Source organism: Fusarium oxysporum, chromosome 12 (assembly GCF_000149955.1).
Source record: "Fusarium oxysporum f. sp. lycopersici 4287 chromosome 12, whole genome shotgun sequence".
NCBI lineage: Eukaryota > Fungi > Ascomycota > Sordariomycetes > Hypocreales > Nectriaceae > Fusarium > Fusarium oxysporum.
This window is the reverse complement of record NC_030997.1, coordinates 454558-470651: the sequence shown is the minus strand read 5'-3', so window position 1 is coordinate 470651 and position 16094 is coordinate 454558. Positions and strand designations below refer to the sequence as shown.

At 48.2% G+C, this 16094-nt stretch overlaps 7 protein-coding genes and 2 non-coding genes across 9 annotated transcripts; 5 read left to right on the top strand and 4 right to left on the bottom strand.

Moving 5' to 3' along the window:
* The first annotated feature begins 106 nt into the window (after positions 1–106).
* FOXG_13240 (uncharacterized protein) lies at positions 107–1867 on the top strand. The gene is made up of 3 exons (XM_018393192.1): positions 107–567; positions 617–1118; positions 1169–1867. The coding sequence occupies exons 1-3, from the start codon at positions 334–336 to the stop codon at positions 1453–1455; spliced, it is 1023 nt and encodes a 340-aa protein (XP_018252410.1). The 5' UTR covers positions 107–333; the 3' UTR covers positions 1456–1867.
* A 14-nt stretch (positions 1868–1881) lies between these two features.
* FOXG_13239 (uncharacterized protein) lies at positions 1882–3924 on the top strand. Its single transcript, XM_018393191.1, has 5 exons — positions 1882–2390; positions 2448–2502; positions 2551–2718; positions 2765–2905; positions 2952–3924. The coding sequence occupies exons 1-5, from the start codon at positions 1934–1936 to the stop codon at positions 3835–3837; spliced, it is 1707 nt and encodes a 568-aa protein (XP_018252409.1). The 5' UTR covers positions 1882–1933; the 3' UTR covers positions 3838–3924.
* A 593-nt stretch (positions 3925–4517) lies between these two features.
* On the bottom strand, positions 4518–4605 carry FOXG_21113. The gene has a single exon. It is a non-coding gene; the product is annotated as a tRNA-Tyr (tRNA).
* Positions 4606–4903: 298 nt separating this feature from the next.
* On the bottom strand, positions 4904–5027 carry FOXG_21112. Its single transcript has one exon. It is a non-coding gene; the product is annotated as a tRNA-Arg (tRNA).
* Positions 5028–6672: 1645 nt separating this feature from the next.
* On the top strand, positions 6673–7935 carry FOXG_13238 (uncharacterized protein). The gene is made up of 3 exons (XM_018393190.1): positions 6673–6974; positions 7028–7515; positions 7568–7935. The coding sequence occupies exons 1-3, from the start codon at positions 6744–6746 to the stop codon at positions 7869–7871; spliced, it is 1023 nt and encodes a 340-aa protein (XP_018252408.1). The 5' UTR covers positions 6673–6743; the 3' UTR covers positions 7872–7935.
* An 86-nt stretch (positions 7936–8021) lies between these two features.
* On the bottom strand, positions 8022–10008 carry FOXG_13237 (uncharacterized protein). Its single transcript, XM_018393189.1, has 2 exons — positions 9680–10008; positions 8022–9587 (listed from the first exon to the last, which is right to left on the bottom strand). The coding sequence occupies exons 1-2, from the start codon at positions 9922–9924 to the stop codon at positions 8147–8149; spliced, it is 1686 nt and encodes a 561-aa protein (XP_018252407.1). The 5' UTR covers positions 9925–10008; the 3' UTR covers positions 8022–8146.
* Positions 10009–10024: 16 nt separating this feature from the next.
* On the bottom strand, positions 10025–11072 carry FOXG_13236 (alpha-acetolactate decarboxylase). The gene has a single exon (XM_018393188.1). The coding sequence runs from the start codon at positions 11046–11048 to the stop codon at positions 10326–10328; it is 723 nt and encodes a 240-aa protein (XP_018252406.1). The 5' UTR covers positions 11049–11072; the 3' UTR covers positions 10025–10325.
* Positions 11073–11954: 882 nt separating this feature from the next.
* FOXG_13235 (uncharacterized protein) lies at positions 11955–14523 on the top strand. Its single transcript, XM_018393187.1, has 5 exons — positions 11955–12598; positions 12647–12751; positions 12803–12940; positions 12991–13032; positions 13085–14523. The coding sequence occupies exons 1-5, from the start codon at positions 12159–12161 to the stop codon at positions 14208–14210; spliced, it is 1851 nt and encodes a 616-aa protein (XP_018252405.1). The 5' UTR covers positions 11955–12158; the 3' UTR covers positions 14211–14523.
* Positions 14524–15130: 607 nt separating this feature from the next.
* FOXG_13234 (uncharacterized protein) lies at positions 15131–16049 on the top strand (the record flags this gene model as incomplete). The annotated part of the gene is made up of 2 exons (XM_018393186.1): positions 15131–15628; positions 15678–16049. 2 exons carry the CDS (start codon positions 15131–15133, stop codon positions 16047–16049), a joined length of 870 nt encoding a protein of 289 aa, XP_018252404.1.
* Positions 16050–16094: the final 45 nt, after the last annotated feature.

The window sequence follows — 16094 nt, the reverse complement described above, 5'->3', positions numbered from 1 at the left end:
AGTCTTACTCAGCGGGATCATGAGCATGAGGGATCGCCAAAGAAGCCCTCTTCCTCGGCCTGTTGTTTATTCTCCGTCTGCTCTTAGGTCATTAGAATATTTGTAAGAGAAAATCATGAAATTGGGCTACCCATACAATATTGCTGCGATGATGGAGACAGCCGAGCTAAGAACATCTCGGACACTGTCAATAGCCGAACGCCGCAAACATCGTATTTCATGACTCAGAAAGGACTTGGCATGATACGATGGCTTCAAAAGGTGTTCATAAGACACGTTCTGCCCGTTAGAAGATGAGAATGAAATAGCACATCTAGTACTCTTTCTCTCAGTATGACGTCAAACCCGCCATCACTCATCGAAGTCGACAGCCTCGACGTTCATGTCTTGATCAATGATGAGATTGATCAAATCTCGCCGAGCCCAAACCCGCGGGTTCAGCATGCCCAATCCTTCGCCGGTGTCCCATTGAGCCCCGTGTCTGACCCCAGCTCTCGAGGAGGAGCTCGGCTGGAAATGCCAATGCGAAATATCTGTTGCGGCGCTCATGGCCTGTCCTTGTTTATCGTGAGATTGTCCTCTCTACTGCCAGTACCGTGTACTAAACCCTTGACAGACAGCGAAGAAGGACGATAAGTCTCACACGCTACTTTTCGATGCCGGACCCGAGGAAGACGTTTTCGAGAAAAACGTCCAGAGACTCAAGCTCCCAATGACTGACATAGGTGCTATTGTTCTTTCGCATTGGCATAGAGATCACTCTGGTGGGCTTCTCTCGGCGATTCGGCTCGCCAGCAGCGGGAGGTCAGATGGCGATCAGGTCATTGTTGCGATTCCTCCAGATAAGCCAGCATTCAGAGGAATTATGTTCAATCAACCTATTTCGCTAGAGGCAGACCCTACTGTGGATGAGGTCAATAGTGCCGGTGGCAAGACTGTTGTCTTGGATGAGGCACGGACCATTCTAGATGATGTCTTTCTCATATCTGGAGAGATTCCGCGCCAGACAGAGTATGAAGGTGGCATCCCAGGTGGTGTTCGGTATGATCCGGCCAAGGATGAATGGATCAAGGACGAGTTGATCATGGAAGAGCGGTTTGTCATGTGTAAGCTCAAAGGTAAGTCCCTCTCATCTCTCAATCAATCACCGTATCTAACGTCTTCGCAGGCAAGGGCCTGGTCATCTTCACTGGCTGCAGTCACGCCGGCCTCATTAACATTGCCAGGCATGCTAAAACCATCGATGGCAGCCCTATCTACGCCATCGTTGGCGGCTACCACCTCGCAGATGCGTCGCCTGAAAAGATGGAGCAGAGCATGAAGGATCTCAAGGATCTCAAGCCGGCTTTGCTGATGCCAGGACATTGTACTGGATGGAGGTTTAAGGGGCTTATTGAGAAGGAAATGCCAGGTCAGATGGCTCCGATTTTTGGCGGAACAAAGTATACACTGTAGACAAACACCTTTCATCCTTTTTGGTCTTGAAAGATGTCCTACATATCTCGGCGGGGATGGTCAATGCTACTCTCAACGTGCTGGGTAGCTAAATGATTCAACGGTTGAATGAACACATGACCATTTGATCGCCTAACAAACCGTGAGTGCATCTTCCATTCGGTCTCAGTTCAGTTTCCGTACACTTAATCTTGATCCTCTTCGCCCCGTTTCGGGATGTAACGTCAAACAAGAACAGGGAGGGGTTCCCCGCAGGTAAAATACCCCATGCGTCGGTGATCGACATACCTTAACGCAAAATCAAGATGCGCACCTATTAGCAATTGAATCTGTGATCGTATGTTAGCTCGTGAGGTAGCCGCACCTATCGAATCGTGAGTATGGTGTCATGAGTTTCCATTCTGGTCCCGTCGTCTGCATCTAAGACCCAAAAGTTTAATGGGTAAAAACCTGGAATCCGGGTTGAATACGCGCTTTCATGGACAGAGCGAGTATAAGAGTGATAAAACTTTCCTTGGGATGCTTCTCAGCGTGCATTGATTATTCTCCTCTCGTCATCAATATGGCTTCCCTTGTATTTGCCGCGCTTCTTGCCAGCGCATATGGCAAGACCGTCAAATCTCCCACTCCACCAATGGGATGGAATAGCTACAATCACTACAATTGCCGGCCGTCCGAGGACATCATCAAAATTAATGCTAAAGGGTTGGTTGATCTTGGTTTCAAGGATCTCGGCTACAGCATCGTCACCGTCGACTGCGGATGGCCTTCGCGAGACCGAGATAGCAAAGGAAGACTACAATGGAATGAGACTCTGTTCCCATCGGGTCCTAAAGCTCTTGGAGAGTATATCCATGATCTGGGTCTAGAGTTTGGTCTTTACTCGGGAGCTGGATATTTACAGTGCGGTTCAACTGACATTCCTGCTTCTCTTGGTATGCGCATCGTACAGCTGGTCATAAACTCTTCAGTGCACTAACTGGCTACGATAGACTACGAGGAGATTGACGCAAAGTCATTTGCCGAATGGGGAGGCGACACCCTCAAGTAAGACTACCTCTCACTTCCGAATTCGCATCTACTGACAATCTCCAGATACGACAACTGTTACGCGACATCCAAGACCAACATGGTCGATGCCGACTCAGCTGAGGCGAAGAGCCCCAACCGCTTCATTAAGATGGCTGCGGCTATTAATGAGACTGACCGCGACATCAAGTACTTCCTCTGCCAATGGGGTATTGGTGAAGATGTTCCTCAATGGTAGGTTGTCACAGCAAATTGCAGTTCTTCTTCTGACAAGAATCAGGGCTGCTCCTCTAGGTAACTCATGGCGAATGAGTAATGATATTTTCAATGCCTGGAGAGCAATCTGGCGCATTACGAACCAGGTTGTCGCTCACGCCAAATACAATGGGCCAGGCGCTTTTGCTGATATGGACATGTTAATGTGAGCTGCGACGCTAACCCTTCTCTACATCTACTAACCACTGTAGCATCGGTCTTGGTGCACTTTCACACGATGAAGAACGTTTCCACTTCGGCTTCTGGTCCATGATGAAATCTCCCCTCATCATCGGCGGCGTAATGGACGCCAAGCAAATACCTGCCGAATCTCTCGAGATTATGTCCAACAAAGAAGTCATCGCCATCAATCAAGATCCTTTAGCAGAAGCAGCGAAACTCGTTATCCGATATACCGAGGAAGAGTGGGATATCTGGGCTGGGAACCTCTCTTCCAACCGTAAAGTCCTCGGTGTTTTGAACTGGAAGAACGAGACCCAGACAGTGAAGGTCGATCTGTCGCTGATTGGGGTTGACAAGGCGGCGGCACGAGACGTATGGGCTCATGAGGATCTTGGCATCTCGGGTATCCAGGAATTTAAACTTGCGCCTCATGAGTTACGACAACTTGTCTTGTCCGACATCAGTCCGGCTTCACCTCCCAAGGCCGCGGGTTACTATTCAGCTCAAGACGCGACTCTCTCGGGTTCAGCTTCTCTCGTCAACTGCAAAGACACAGAATGTCTTCCAACTCACAAAAAGGTCGGATCCATCGGCAAAGATGCCAAAGTGACCTTCAATTCAGTCAGTGCACCCAAGGACGGTTCAGTCTATCTTGGCATCGATTACATCAATCATGAGTACCATCACACGATTGGCGATTGGGAGACAAACTCCCGGAACATGTCAATCTCAGTCAACGGAGAAGATGCAAAGCGATGGGCGTTCCCGAATGCTGGAGGCGATTGGTTCGAGAGCGACCGGCTCACAATTCTTGTTGATGGGTTCAAGAAGGGAGATAGCAACGAAGTGACCTTCACTGCGTCGGCTTCGGGCAATTGGGCGCCTGATCTGGTTGGATTCGAGGTTCTGGAATAGTCGAGAGGACCGCATCATAGCAGCCATATGTTTTGACACATAGAAGTAAACTTCGGGGCTTACATATACTTAAAAAGCTGTTTCCAGTGATCCTACATTGCTTTGTGTCTCACAAGGATGATGTCCTGTCCTTCTGGTCCAGATGATCCCTGTCGGGTTTAGCTCCGATGGCGGGACATCATTTTGAGTAGAATACCCTGCAGTTGAGCAGCGAAGTAAAAAGAAATCGGGCCTTGTACGAGAGAAAAATGCTTCAGCTTACAATGGAAAACTAAAGAGAGAGAATAGCTGCCCTTGAAGTACTTGTGACCTATCTAATTAAGCGTGCTTTGCTTTAAATGGATGTTATGAAGTCGAAATTGATCTCGCATGCTCCGTTGATTGTGGTTAACTAAATAGCTATTGGGAAAAAACAGTACCTCGAATTGAATGCCACAAAGAAAAGATAACACACTGTCTCAGGATAAAACATTATTACAAGTCATTATTTGAATGTAGGCTATTTATAAAATGAGCAATTCTTGCGTGGATTACCTATGACGAATGGTTTACAAGGTCATTGTTATGGCTAAGTCTCGCGTAATTGCCGAATGACGCCCACTGCGGCAGAATGGCCTCAAATTGTTAAGCGAGACGGAACAAAACACCAAGATAAAATCCGTCAAAAATGCAAAAGGAAATCCCCGAAACCTGGATCGAACAAGTGACCTTTCGGTGAGATGTGTTATCAATTACAGCCGAACGCTCTTCCAGCTGAGCTATTCGGGGATTGTTGGTGAAGGGGCGCCGCAATTTGCCGACATGTCGACAGCCGACACTGACGATCGCAGTATTCCATTCCTTTGATGCATGTTACTGTCGATAGCGTTTCTATTTTGAGTGCGACTTGAGCGTATCAGGAGTGCATGTCAGTACCAAAGAGTTTCGATGTCAACAGAGCAAGACACCTGGCTCCCAATCCTGGCAAGGCCATTGTGCTAAACAGGCAGAACTGAACGCAAAAAGAATCATTGCACGGCAAGAGTTACGATATGGGCAAAGAAAAATAAGCAAAAAATGATATAGCTAGCAGCTATCAGTTTCGATCTGATGACCTCCGGGTTATGAGCCCGGCTACGGGAATTGTTAGTGCATGTTTGAGATGAGAAGATTCGAAATCACATACCGCGCTTCCACTGCGCCAAGCTGCTTTCTTGCGATGTTTTGCCGAGTTATTTTTGCGCTCTATCAAGGGTCTCGTTCCGCGTACCACTTTACAATCCGGCTTTCCTGTCTTTTTGATTGCGGGGTCTCGCTTGGATTTAACAGTTCGTTTGTTAAACACATGCATTAAACTCGGGCAGAGAGTCGTTGTCTACAAAACCTTCAGTGGCATCCATGGACAACGCGTGACGTTGTCTCCAAGGGTATTTTTCAGCTCGCTTAGCACTGACCATCGTGACAGCTTCTTGAGACGAAACGATGTAACGATCTCATATGATCGGGCAACCTTCCGGACAAGGATCATCTACCTGTCAATATCTTTCGACCGATTCTCGTGACCGATACCATCAGCCGGGAAAGATGCACCCGAAGGCCCTGACTAACCCCTCTCCTTAATCTGACGAGTTGCTCTAAATGGGGATAGCGAGTCAATGCGACTCGGAAGACTACTTGCGGAGGAGACGGGACCCCTTTTTCGGGAGCACGTGGATTTTCTTGTTCAACGGCGCACGGCTGGGCTTGATACGAGTTACCCGATTATTACCGTTTGCGCTTGAGTCACGATGATCCGAAGTCTTATGATTGCGGGTTTAGTGATCAGGAAATTCCGATGCTGCTAGCCGGAGAAAAGAATCCTGTAGTTCCTTTGGCGAACTTTTGTGCAGATTAGAGCGCTGACTCGGAGGCTTTTTAGCTCAAATAGTCTGGCTGACAGTTTGGCTGCATTATCGATTTTGAGTCAGGGCCAAGAACATCAAGACAAAAGGCCCTTGCAAGTAAGTAGACGGAAACGTCAATCACTTGGCTCGGAAAACATGATGCAAAATTTGAGAAATTGAAAATGGAGACAACAAACAAGAAATACCAAGCTATTATGTATTAGACACGAAAATGAAGCAACTGGTGACATATAAGAACCATAATAAATCATCGTCTTCCCCGAGGGACCCCATAAAATGGATTTGGAGCTGAATGTCCAAGGGCCAAGGATTATCCGCCAACCGTTTCCCTCTTCCGCAACCGTCTACGCCCGTTCCCAGGCGATTGAGCGAGTCAGTCGAGGCACAAGCGACGACATTACTGAGATCTCGTTGGTAGATCGCCCTCATCCCTGTCTTGGCCTAGTTCCCCTTTGAGACTTAGTCTAGAACGAATTTCATGCCAGGCCCCAGACTCAAAACTTTAGCCAAACTTTATTGACGAGCCAAAATGCGTGATTGTCTTTATGTAAGGAGATGCTTGATGGGAGATGAAGGGTTGGGGAATAGGGAGGATCGTCATGGATCTTTGTATTGTTGGTGGTTGCAGACGGGTGAGACAATGGAAAGAGATCATCGATTTGGGATCGTTAATGAGGCTCAGCCACATGTTCCAGACTGAGATACATACCAGCTGATCATGAATCGAACACCAAACCCTCTTCCCCGACAATAGTCTCCTTCCCCAGTGACGGTAGTGGAACATCCTTCGCGCGTGTCAAACCTCAGCCTACCCCAGCCAAGCCTAACCACACGCAGACTGGCAAGGAACACAGACGGTTTAGCAGAAAACGCCATCTCCATGGTCCCCTGCCTCCAGTCCCTTTTAGACTCTGCCACGCTCTGCGCACACACATAAGATCAGCGCAGCTGTCTCTCCCCCGTCCTGTCAGTGTCTCGCAAGTTGAGCTTTTCCCTTGGCTTGGCAGGCTGACTCGAACGACCATGGATTACTTCGAGGTATGCTGGTCGATCTTCAGCACCATCTGTCTCGTCAATGTTGTTTTTGGTATTTTGGTCTGTGAAATTACTACGTTTACTGTTTTAGCTGCCGTGCCGATCTTTTCGTCTGCGGCGGGAGCTATTGCGAATGGGCTCTGCTATTATGTTTACTACCTGAAGAATCCCGTCATCAATGAGGTGGTAGCGGCTGTGTTCTCAGACTTCTTCTGGCTGGTATGATACCCTCTCGACTAATTTACAGTGAATGTTACTGACTAGATCAATAGTTGCAAGAAGCGAGTCTGTTGCTGTACAGTTATATCATCCTGCAACGAGTTCTCCGACCGAAGCAATGGCGCGTCTTTTCCATTCTCTTCTGGACACTCATGGTCTTGACGGCGATCACCCGAGTCTTCATTGCAATCTATCGCGCCAAGTTTTTGATTGAGGGTGTCGCTGAGTTCGAAGTCATCATCAACTATCTTCACATTGGCTACTTTACCTTCATGGCCATCTCCGAATGCCTCAGCGCATATTTCCTTGTCGTCATTTTCGCCTCAGCCAAGACAGCCAGTATGAGCGCTGCTCTCAAAGTCGGTCTCTTGCGATATTTGACCCGCAGTACTGAAATGCGTGTCGCTTTCTTGGCTGTACTCGGAGTCGTACGAACTATCATTCATCCGTTTCAAACTCCGGGTCAAAAGGCTGTCAACATTGCCAGTCAATTGGATCGCTTCCTCTACGCTCTGTTCTGTCTATATCCGATTGTTCTATAGTAAGTCCAGTCCCACGGAAATTACTGTTGCTACAAAGCTAACTGAGTGCAGCTTCGACACCCTTGCATCCAAGCTTCGCTTCAATGAGGATCGATCAATATATACACATAGTGACCAAGCCGCTGCTGGTAATCGCTACGGCTTGAGCACCCAGACAAGATGTTACACGACAACGAAGTCCAATTACGCCTCGAAGATGTACGGGGCGGATACTCCAGGAGATAGAAATGCTTCGCAAGAGCAGATTGTCCCAGCCAATGGGTCTACCCGCTCCGGGGTATCGGAAGTTGAGATGGAGGACATGGATGTCGAAGGATTTGTTATTAGAAAGACAACTGAGGTCACAGTCACATAGTTATATCACGGCCTATATCACGCCGGATAATACCATAGATTTCTTAATATATAATTGTGCAAACAATGCTACCTCACAAACTTTTAGAAGTGACGGCGATGGATACCGTAGACGAGGCAAGAAAAGCGATGACCTATGTCCCAAACGATGGAATGACCTAGATAAGTTTAATGTAACTTGTTGTATATTAAGCGTAACTAAGAGAGTTCGTAAGATGACTCTAAGCTAACTGTGATGAGCTTAATATAACTTCAATGTCGTTCAAAGTAAGGTGCTCAACTTTGAGACCAGCACATACGCCCATCATTTGCAATGGACCAAGCCTCACTACCGACAGCAACCGTGGAATAGAAGAGATGCCCAGGATCGTACTTCTTCTTTATCTTCAGTAGATTATCATAATTGACTCCGTAGAAGGTCTCTTGCCAATCTTTCTGTTGAAAGTCTGCCTCGTTGATATACGCTCCAGCGCCAGGCGTTGCAGCCTCAATGATGGGTTGGATCTCCTCCGTCATTCTCTTCTGTGTAGCCAACATCTCCTCCCATGGGGCTTCATTATCCCACGGAAGCGTCAAAGAAACCTGAACGATGGAATCTCGCCACTGGGGCAGTACTGAGTTGGCGTCGTTGACCCCGAATCTGGATACGTTGAGACCAACGCCAATGTAGATGACTCCCATCTCAGCGAGCTTCCGAGCTGTTGGAGAGAAGTCCTTCAGCTTGCTGCGTGGCAGTAAGCGACCTCCGAAGAGTTGTGTTCCTACTTGGATGTTGCCAGCTGGGAGGGGACCCCAGTAGTGATCGTAATGCTCGTAGTAACTTGGGAAGTGCGTAAAGTTCGGTTCGAACTTGATGCCAAGATCAGACAAAGAATCGGCGAGAGGCTGAAGGATCTGCTTGACTTCGGCCTCGGTCTTGTCGTACGCTGTCAGAGCGGGGATCTGAAGGAATGAGTCGGAGAAGAAGTAGATGATCATAACCCCAGAGTCAACAATCTTGGGAAGAGCAGCATGGAAAGCGTCGATGGCCTTATATATGAGCTCTGGCCTTCCCTCAGGTGCAGTGACAAGAAACTTGGCTCCACTGACTTGAGCTTCTGGATGAGCCCGTACAGTTGCTGAGATAACGACGCCATAGTTTCCTGTACCACCACCGCTCATAGCCCAGTACAAGTCGCTGTTTTCACTTCTGCTCGCTTTGACAAACTTTCCATCGGCAGTAATGACATCAAATTCGAGGGTGTTATCCGCTGCCAAGCCGAAATTGGTACTTAGTGCTGAATGGCCGCCTCCTTGGGTATATCCTCCCGCAAGACCAACGGAGGGACATTCTCCCGTAACAACGACTAGATTCTCAGCATGGGCTGCTGCAAGTGCTTCGAAACCTTGAACGCCGGCGCCGACCTTAAGAGCCTTTCCTTGATAGTGATCGTCATTCCAGTCGATGACTTCAGTGCCCTTTAGGTAGTGAGTCCAAACAGCAAGAGATCCAGCACCAGTTGAGCGGCCGAGATAATCATGACCTGTGTTGCGGATGACAAAGCGTATATTACTCTCCTTGGCGAACTTCAAGGTCGCTGCGACATCCTCTGCGGCCGTGGTGTTGACAGCATATCTGACGTAGTTGCCCAGGGTGCACGGCTTGTCCCTGGGCTGAAATGGGTCACAAGACTGGTTGGCGAACAGAGGTGCCATCATGGACGAGGATGACTCCGTACTGATATATGTCAGCAGGCAATTTGATGCATTGAAGCAGGTCACGGTACCGCACGGAATGACTGGAGCGGGATCCAACCGGGGAGAACTTACTGAACTGGCGAATAGAGCCATTCATTCTGCAGGCGTTCACACTCTTCACCATCATATTTTGGATCATGACATGGACTTCCCAGCGGAACGGTAGCAACCAATCGACCACCAACGGTACTATTAAGGTGACTCCATTCATCATCAGAAGGCCAACAAAAGTCACCAGGGAAGCATTTGCAGTCTGATGCCGTGGCTTTACAGCCAGCTGCACCCAGCAGCAGAAACGGAATGACAAGGCTGCGCATTGTTGCTAGAGATAACCGATGGTAAATGAAAATCTCTCATCGACTCAATAGGCGGTAAGGATGCATGATGTAGCCGTCTTACTCAGATTTTCACTCTTCCCCGCAAAGGTGCTTTTGTTTCTTTTGCTGCCCCTGTCAGCCAAGCATATTGAGGTGGAGAACGATATTGGTGTTACTGAGCAGGGATGACTCTGCATTGAAGATCTTTACAACTTTATCGTAGGCAGAGGGAAAGATCGACAGCTGCTTATAATACAAAATTCCCAGAATCTATGATCTAGATAAATCTGAAATGGAGGAGCAAGCATCTAGAGACTCTTCGACTTTCCAAAATCTATACAAGGCGCCAGTTGTTCCAAAGGCGCGTTAGCAATAGTCAAGCACATTAGCCTCTTTTAGACCTAACCCTCAACCGCAGCTATTCCTTCATCATCTCTAACCAATTTGGCTTGATTATAGGCATCATCATCCGTTGGCAATTGCAGGTTGACTGCTGCAATGCGAGCTGCGCTGACCTGCAAATCGCTATCACCTTCCAATGCTAACACATGACCACCAGTGTCTCTGGTTGCCGACAGGAAGTGTAGGTGATCTCCAGCAACACTGATTCCCTGCATAAAAGCTGGTGATCTAAACCCAATGATTGTACCCTTGATGTCGTAGAAGGTATGCGAAGCTTGTCGCTTTCCAAGCTCGGCAAGACTTTCGCCTGGTGATTGCTGTCCTCCGACCGTCCTTACAGTGACTGATTTGAATGTGCCTTCGATTCTGTAGACCAGATAGTGATTGGCCGTCGCAGGAAGAAGCTGAGACAGAGTCTCTGTAAAGGAATCCTTGCTCGGTATTTGTTTTGAAGCAGTAACGGTCGGCTTAAAATCCGTGATCATCGCAAAAGGCGCCGTCTGTTCGGCGCATGCATCTTTGTCCAGCGCTATGACAGAACCATCAGGCTTCATATCATAAATAATCCCATCAAGAATGATCATTTCGCCAACCATGTGTCGAAAGGTGCCAAGGCCGTGATCACCATGTGTGAGGAGTTCCGCAAGAGTAATTCCTGTCTCGGCGACCCCATCCATGAGGGCTGAGACAACGGAATATTGGAAAAGGTGATTGGACGGCATTTTGGTGTGTGATGTGATATGTGAGATGGTGTTGAGTGAGTGAGAGGCACAGCTTGTCCTTGGTTGAGAAAGTTGCACGACTGCGGGGTCTTAATAGCCCAATCAAATTACGAATTCTGGATCAAGACGTCATCAGAAATGACAGAGATCAGCTCAATCAACGAAGAGATTGTACCGAGAATTAACAAGAGATGCCAATGGCTTCGGGCGAGCAGATACAATATGGCCTTTCACTTTATGCTTCAAAAACATAAAGAGAAAGTTAGAAAGATTGAGGCAATAATTAACTGCTGGGTTGAACAGCCTGTGTGTCTGCGAGATACTGCAACTTATTTACTTGACACAGCATCATGTTCAACTCGAAATGCATGCATCTAGTCGCCTGGAATAGCCGATATTGCGAGAACGGTTTCGGTTCCAATAACTTAGGAGCTGCTGGCCTGACCAAACCAACTCCCTCGTCGGGGTAAGATGGGAGGTTTCAGCTGCTTACTGGTTTCTGGCTAGTGCCCTCGTATTCTGTTCTGAGTTGTTATAGCCCGCTTTCCTTCTCAGCGGAACAGAAAGCGACCGTAATTGCCGATTCTCTGGGTAAAACCTTGCGATCTCCAGATCAACTTGTCAGACGGCTTCCTGGTGAAGCATTGGCCCGTTCACGATTGACCCTCAGCATCTACGTTACATGGCACACCAAATGCAAGGGAGATCTGCCCGTGACACGGCAAAAAGCGGTATGGTGGCTGCTTAGTTGCGGGTTGCCGGGCGGGCCGACTAGCTCGTGCATCTAGTGGCACGCTTGAGCCCTTTCCCCAGCCAAGCATCGATGGTTCAGCTCGCCACAACATGTCCAGCTCTCAATATTGCTGCGCCAAAGTGAGGGGAAACCAATGACAGGAATGTAATATGTTCAAATTTGTGAGACTGCATGAAATATTGCATCGAGAGGAGAAGGCGTGCTGACAGACATTGCCCATAAAAAGGCGGAGGTTGCTCACTTCTCGAGGCGGAGGGCGTTTGCCTATCTTCTCATCGAACTTCTAAAGTTTCGAGGGGTCAGTTGAGATTTTGTCTTGAAGAAATACTTGTTGTTCACTTTGTTAATTAGCGAAGATGGCTAAACGTGCAGAGCATCTCCCGGCGATGCCGCCCCAGGACCCTTCATTGCAGGTTCCAAGCGGTCTGCGGGTTGCTTACGCCAAGCATCTTCTTGACAAACATCTCCGCAGCCTGCGATATGAGCTGAACGACGATGTCAGTCGCAATGAGCCTCTTCCCGCAATAGGCCATGCACCATCTCACGGACATGAAGATCCTTTGGAGCATCTCTCAGAGTACAAGGGTCGTGTTGCCATCGTTGGTGCTGGCGCCACCGGCTTGTACCTTGCTATGATGCTCAAGTATCTCAAGATATCCAATGTGGATATCTATGAAGCTTCGGACAGGATTGGTGGTCGAGTATATACGTATGAATTTGACAAGGATAAGGCCTCTCCTCATAACTACTACGATATTGGGGCCATGCGTATCCCGGAGATAGATGCCATGCAATCGTTAGTACGCCAGTCTCTCTACTTGATTGATGAACTAAACTATTAAAGAACCCTTACTCTCATCGAAGAGCTGAAGCTTCCCAAGACGAAGTACGTCCTCGATGCTAAATGCGAGCCTCAGATGCATTGGTACTCTAACACCGAATCGCCTGAGTAAGAAGACATCCCATCGCATTTGAAATGAAGAATATTGACATTTTATAGCGGGATACCCTACGACGAGCGAATGAACGAGATCATTAAGGGTCTCGGGACAAACTGGGATGAGAAGTTTGAGGAATGGGTCAAAACTGGAAAGGACAACCATTCCACTAGAGGATGGCTTATGTTCACTGACCCGAAGTAAGCACCTTACTGGACCCCATTTGCACTTGCTGACATCCCCTTCCAAGATGGACCTACAACCAGACTGAGGAAGCCGAGAGCGCTTCCACGTAAGCCCACCACCGTGATTCCATTGCAAGGTCTAGTACTAATACCATGTAGTTCTACTGGTCTTTTCGAGCAGTCTTTTGTTGAGTCTCTATGCGACTTCAGCGACTTCCAGGCCACTGCTGGCAAGCCTTGGTGGCGTCTTGAAGGCGGCATGTCAGTCGTCACCGAGAAAATGAACCAATGCATCGAAGATCCTAAATGGGCTCCTCACAACCCTGTCTCTCTGAAAGTCAAGAAGAATACACCTGTCGTAGCCATGACAGAGAACCATCAGGAGAATAAGATCGAAGTGACTATCACCGGGGCTGAGGGCACCAAGACAGAGGCATACGACATGGTCTTCAACACCACAGCCATGGGTCCCCTCCAGCGCATGGACATCTCGGGCCTCGTCCCCGGTTTTGGTCTTCCTCAGACCCAGAGAAACATTCTCACTGGTATCCGAGCTCTCAGCTATGATAGATCCTGCAAGGTCGCAGTCAAGTTCAAGAGCCGTTGGTGGAAGAATATGTACAAAGCTTCTACGAACGGCAGCACTTTCGGCGGTGTATCGGGCTCTGATCTGCCAAGCAGCAACATCGTCTACCCGTCCTGGGATGATGGGGATGATACATCTGCTGTGCTCATGACTTCTTATACCTGGGCTCAGGATGCTACGCGAATGGGATCTCTGATTCCTGATTACACGAAGCAGAAGCCGCATATCGATGATGCTGTTGTTACCCAGTGTTTCCAAGATCTTGTCAAGCTGTGGGGAGAGAGTAAGGATCCCAAGATTACCGTCGAGTTTCTGAGAAACGAGTATCTCGAGCACCATGCTTTCGCTTGGTCTCACGATCCCTACACCGGTGGCGCTTTCGCTCTTTTCGGCCCTGGTCAATTCAGTTACATCTACCCCGAGTTCCAGCAGCTCCTCTGTGATGGAAAGTTCGCTATCTGCGGCGAGGCTCTTAGTCCTCATCACGCGTGGATTTCTGGATCCTTGGATAGCGGATACCTTACCATGCTGAGATGGTTATTCCATCTTGAGGATAACGATAGAGCTGATGCATTGAAGCAAGCATGGTTTGGACGCGGAAAGGGTGAACATACTGCTGAGTATGATGGGAAGTTGATGAGGTGGACTGTTGAGCTGAGCCAGCAAGCAGCTAAGAGGACTCGAAAGAGGCACTACTGAGACTGTTGAGTGGCCCGGCTCTATGGAAGCTTCGTGGTGTGACGCGACTGTTTTCAACTGGCTACGTGAGCTCAGATGGAACACAACGAAGACGGAGAAGCTCATGTATGTCTGATGCACCGAACTTGAGATTTACGTACACATCTGAATTTACATGAATCGGAAACAATAAAAGCCGAATGATGGTGTTTGTCTAAATTCGCTTCTGTGCAGTTATTCGCCGCCCCCTTTGGTTAGTGACATCTGATGGCGGCTGAGTTCTGGCTGGATCCGATCTGTCTCGGCATTTCACAGCCTTCTTCCAAATTTTGACCATAGCAATCTGTCCCGTAAGCATCTTTGCAGCCCAAAACCACTTGAAGAATGACGCCTGGAATTCTTGGCCGCATCGGGATTGGATCTCGGCTTGATACATTCCTCACGCCCCATGGCCCGTCCCGACATGGCTCTATAATGTACTCCGTACCAGTTCACAAAGAGACAGTAATGATGAGTAATGTGAGAAAAAGAGCAACATAAATAGATAACATAAATAGATATAGGACAGCCTTAGCATCATTTCACATAGCTCATACCAGGTTGTTCCGCTATTGTGTATAAGAGAAAAAGACATCAACAGCATCAGCGACGTTAGTCCAATTGCTAGTTTCTAGACTAATCGAAGTCAACCAACACTGGATCTTGGGTCTTTAATCGGCCCAGTCCAGTCTGTTCCTCTATGCTGGAATGGGCTGGAACACCTTTGCGGAAAGGACCAAGTTTTGTAGTAATGCCATGAGTGGCAACTATGATCATACATAAACCTGCCGGAAGCGCAGTCGCGGCCGTATAATTACATTGTAGAGAAACAGAGACTCGAATAAAGCATAGTCTTCTCCTCACAAGACCATCAACGCATCATAAATTCAACAAGTCAAGCAATGAGACTGGCTTCATTCTTTCAATCTGCGGCGCTTGTCGTAGCCTCTCTCTCCGAGTTATCACAAGCCCACTACTTCACCCCACGTGGTTTCACAACCCCCAAGCGCAAAGAACTATGGCAGCCAGAAGTCGGGACACCATGGCAGATCATCCTCTCTGAGGTCGTCAAAGTTCCCAAAGCAGGTGTTAGCTCCATGACACCAGATGTCCCCATCTGGGATATGGATCTCTTCGAGAACTCCAAGAGCACAATCACCGCTATGAAGAAAGGAGGAAAGAAGGTTATTTGTTACTTTAGTGCTGGTTCTTGGGAGAATTGGCGTAAAGATAAAGATAGTTTTCCAAAGAAAGATCTTGGTAAGGTCATGGATGGTTGGCCGGACGAGAGATGGGTGAATATCAGCAGTGTTGCTGTGCGAGCTATCATGGCGCAACGAATCAAGTTGGCGGCGGAGAAGGGATGTGATGCTATTGATCCCGATAACATGGATGGATACGTGAGTCACCGAAGCGACGCTTAGAGCATTCCACTGACCATCACTGCAGCAAAACGACAACGGCCTTGGCCTTACTGAGGGAGACACCATCTCATATGTCAAGTTCCTCTCTGCAGAGGCAGCCAAATACAACATGGTTATGGGCATGAAGAACGGCGGAGACGTCACAGAAGAGGTTCTTCCATACGTTGCCTTCTGCATCAACGAGTCTTGCATCCAATATTCGGAGTGCGACTTGTATCAGCCATACATCGACGCGGGAAAGCCAGTCTTCAACATTGAGTACCCCAGGGGCGCACCAAAGGTGAAGGCTAAGGACCAGAAGAAGATTTGCTCTACTAGTGGTGCGGCAGAAGGATCAGATGGATTCAGTAAGGTTATAAAGAAGATGAATCTGGATAAATGGGTCTTGTATTGCTAAGGCTTACAGGAGCACTCGGCACTAGCAGAGATTTACTTTTGCGTT

What these genes read in the sequence shown, in the direction of transcription:
- FOXG_13238 (XM_018393190.1), top strand. Translation starts at nt 6,744, where the DNA reads ATGGATTACTTCGAGGTATGCTGGTCGATCTTCAGCACCATCTGTCTC. An exon ending in TCTCAGACTTCTTCTGGCTG is followed by an intron (nt 6,975 to 7,027) that starts GTATGATACCCT and finishes CTAGATCAATAG; the next exon opens with TTGCAAGAAGCGAGTCTGTT. An exon ending in CTATATCCGATTGTTCTATA is followed by an intron (nt 7,516 to 7,567) that starts GTAAGTCCAGTC and finishes AACTGAGTGCAG; the next exon opens with CTTCGACACCCTTGCATCCA.
- FOXG_13239 (XM_018393191.1), top strand. Translation starts at nt 1,934, where the DNA reads ATGGACAGAGCGAGTATAAGAGTGATAAAACTTTCCTTGGGATGCTTC. An exon ending in TGACATTCCTGCTTCTCTTG is followed by an intron (nt 2,391 to 2,447) that starts GTATGCGCATCG and finishes TGGCTACGATAG; the next exon opens with ACTACGAGGAGATTGACGCA. An exon ending in GCTGATATGGACATGTTAAT is followed by an intron (nt 2,906 to 2,951) that starts GTGAGCTGCGAC and finishes TAACCACTGTAG; the next exon opens with CATCGGTCTTGGTGCACTTT.
- FOXG_13240 (XM_018393192.1), top strand. Translation starts at nt 334, where the DNA reads ATGACGTCAAACCCGCCATCACTCATCGAAGTCGACAGCCTCGACGTT. An exon ending in ATGGCCTGTCCTTGTTTATC is followed by an intron (nt 568 to 616) that starts GTGAGATTGTCC and finishes AACCCTTGACAG; the next exon opens with ACAGCGAAGAAGGACGATAA. An exon ending in TGTCATGTGTAAGCTCAAAG is followed by an intron (nt 1,119 to 1,168) that starts GTAAGTCCCTCT and finishes ACGTCTTCGCAG; the next exon opens with GCAAGGGCCTGGTCATCTTC.
- FOXG_13235 (XM_018393187.1), top strand. Translation starts at nt 12,159, where the DNA reads ATGGCTAAACGTGCAGAGCATCTCCCGGCGATGCCGCCCCAGGACCCT. An exon ending in TCTAACACCGAATCGCCTGA is followed by an intron (nt 12,752 to 12,802) that starts GTAAGAAGACAT and finishes GACATTTTATAG; the next exon opens with CGGGATACCCTACGACGAGC. An exon ending in CTTATGTTCACTGACCCGAA is followed by an intron (nt 12,941 to 12,990) that starts GTAAGCACCTTA and finishes TCCCCTTCCAAG; the next exon opens with ATGGACCTACAACCAGACTG.
- FOXG_13236 (XM_018393188.1), bottom strand. Translation starts at nt 11,048, where the DNA reads ATGCCGTCCAATCACCTTTTCCAATATTCCGTTGTCTCAGCCCTCATG.
- FOXG_13237 (XM_018393189.1), bottom strand. Translation starts at nt 9,924, where the DNA reads ATGCGCAGCCTTGTCATTCCGTTTCTGCTGCTGGGTGCAGCTGGCTGT. An exon ending in TGGCTCTATTCGCCAGTTCA is followed by an intron (nt 9,588 to 9,679) that starts GTAAGTTCTCCC and finishes GACATATATCAG; the next exon opens with TACGGAGTCATCCTCGTCCA.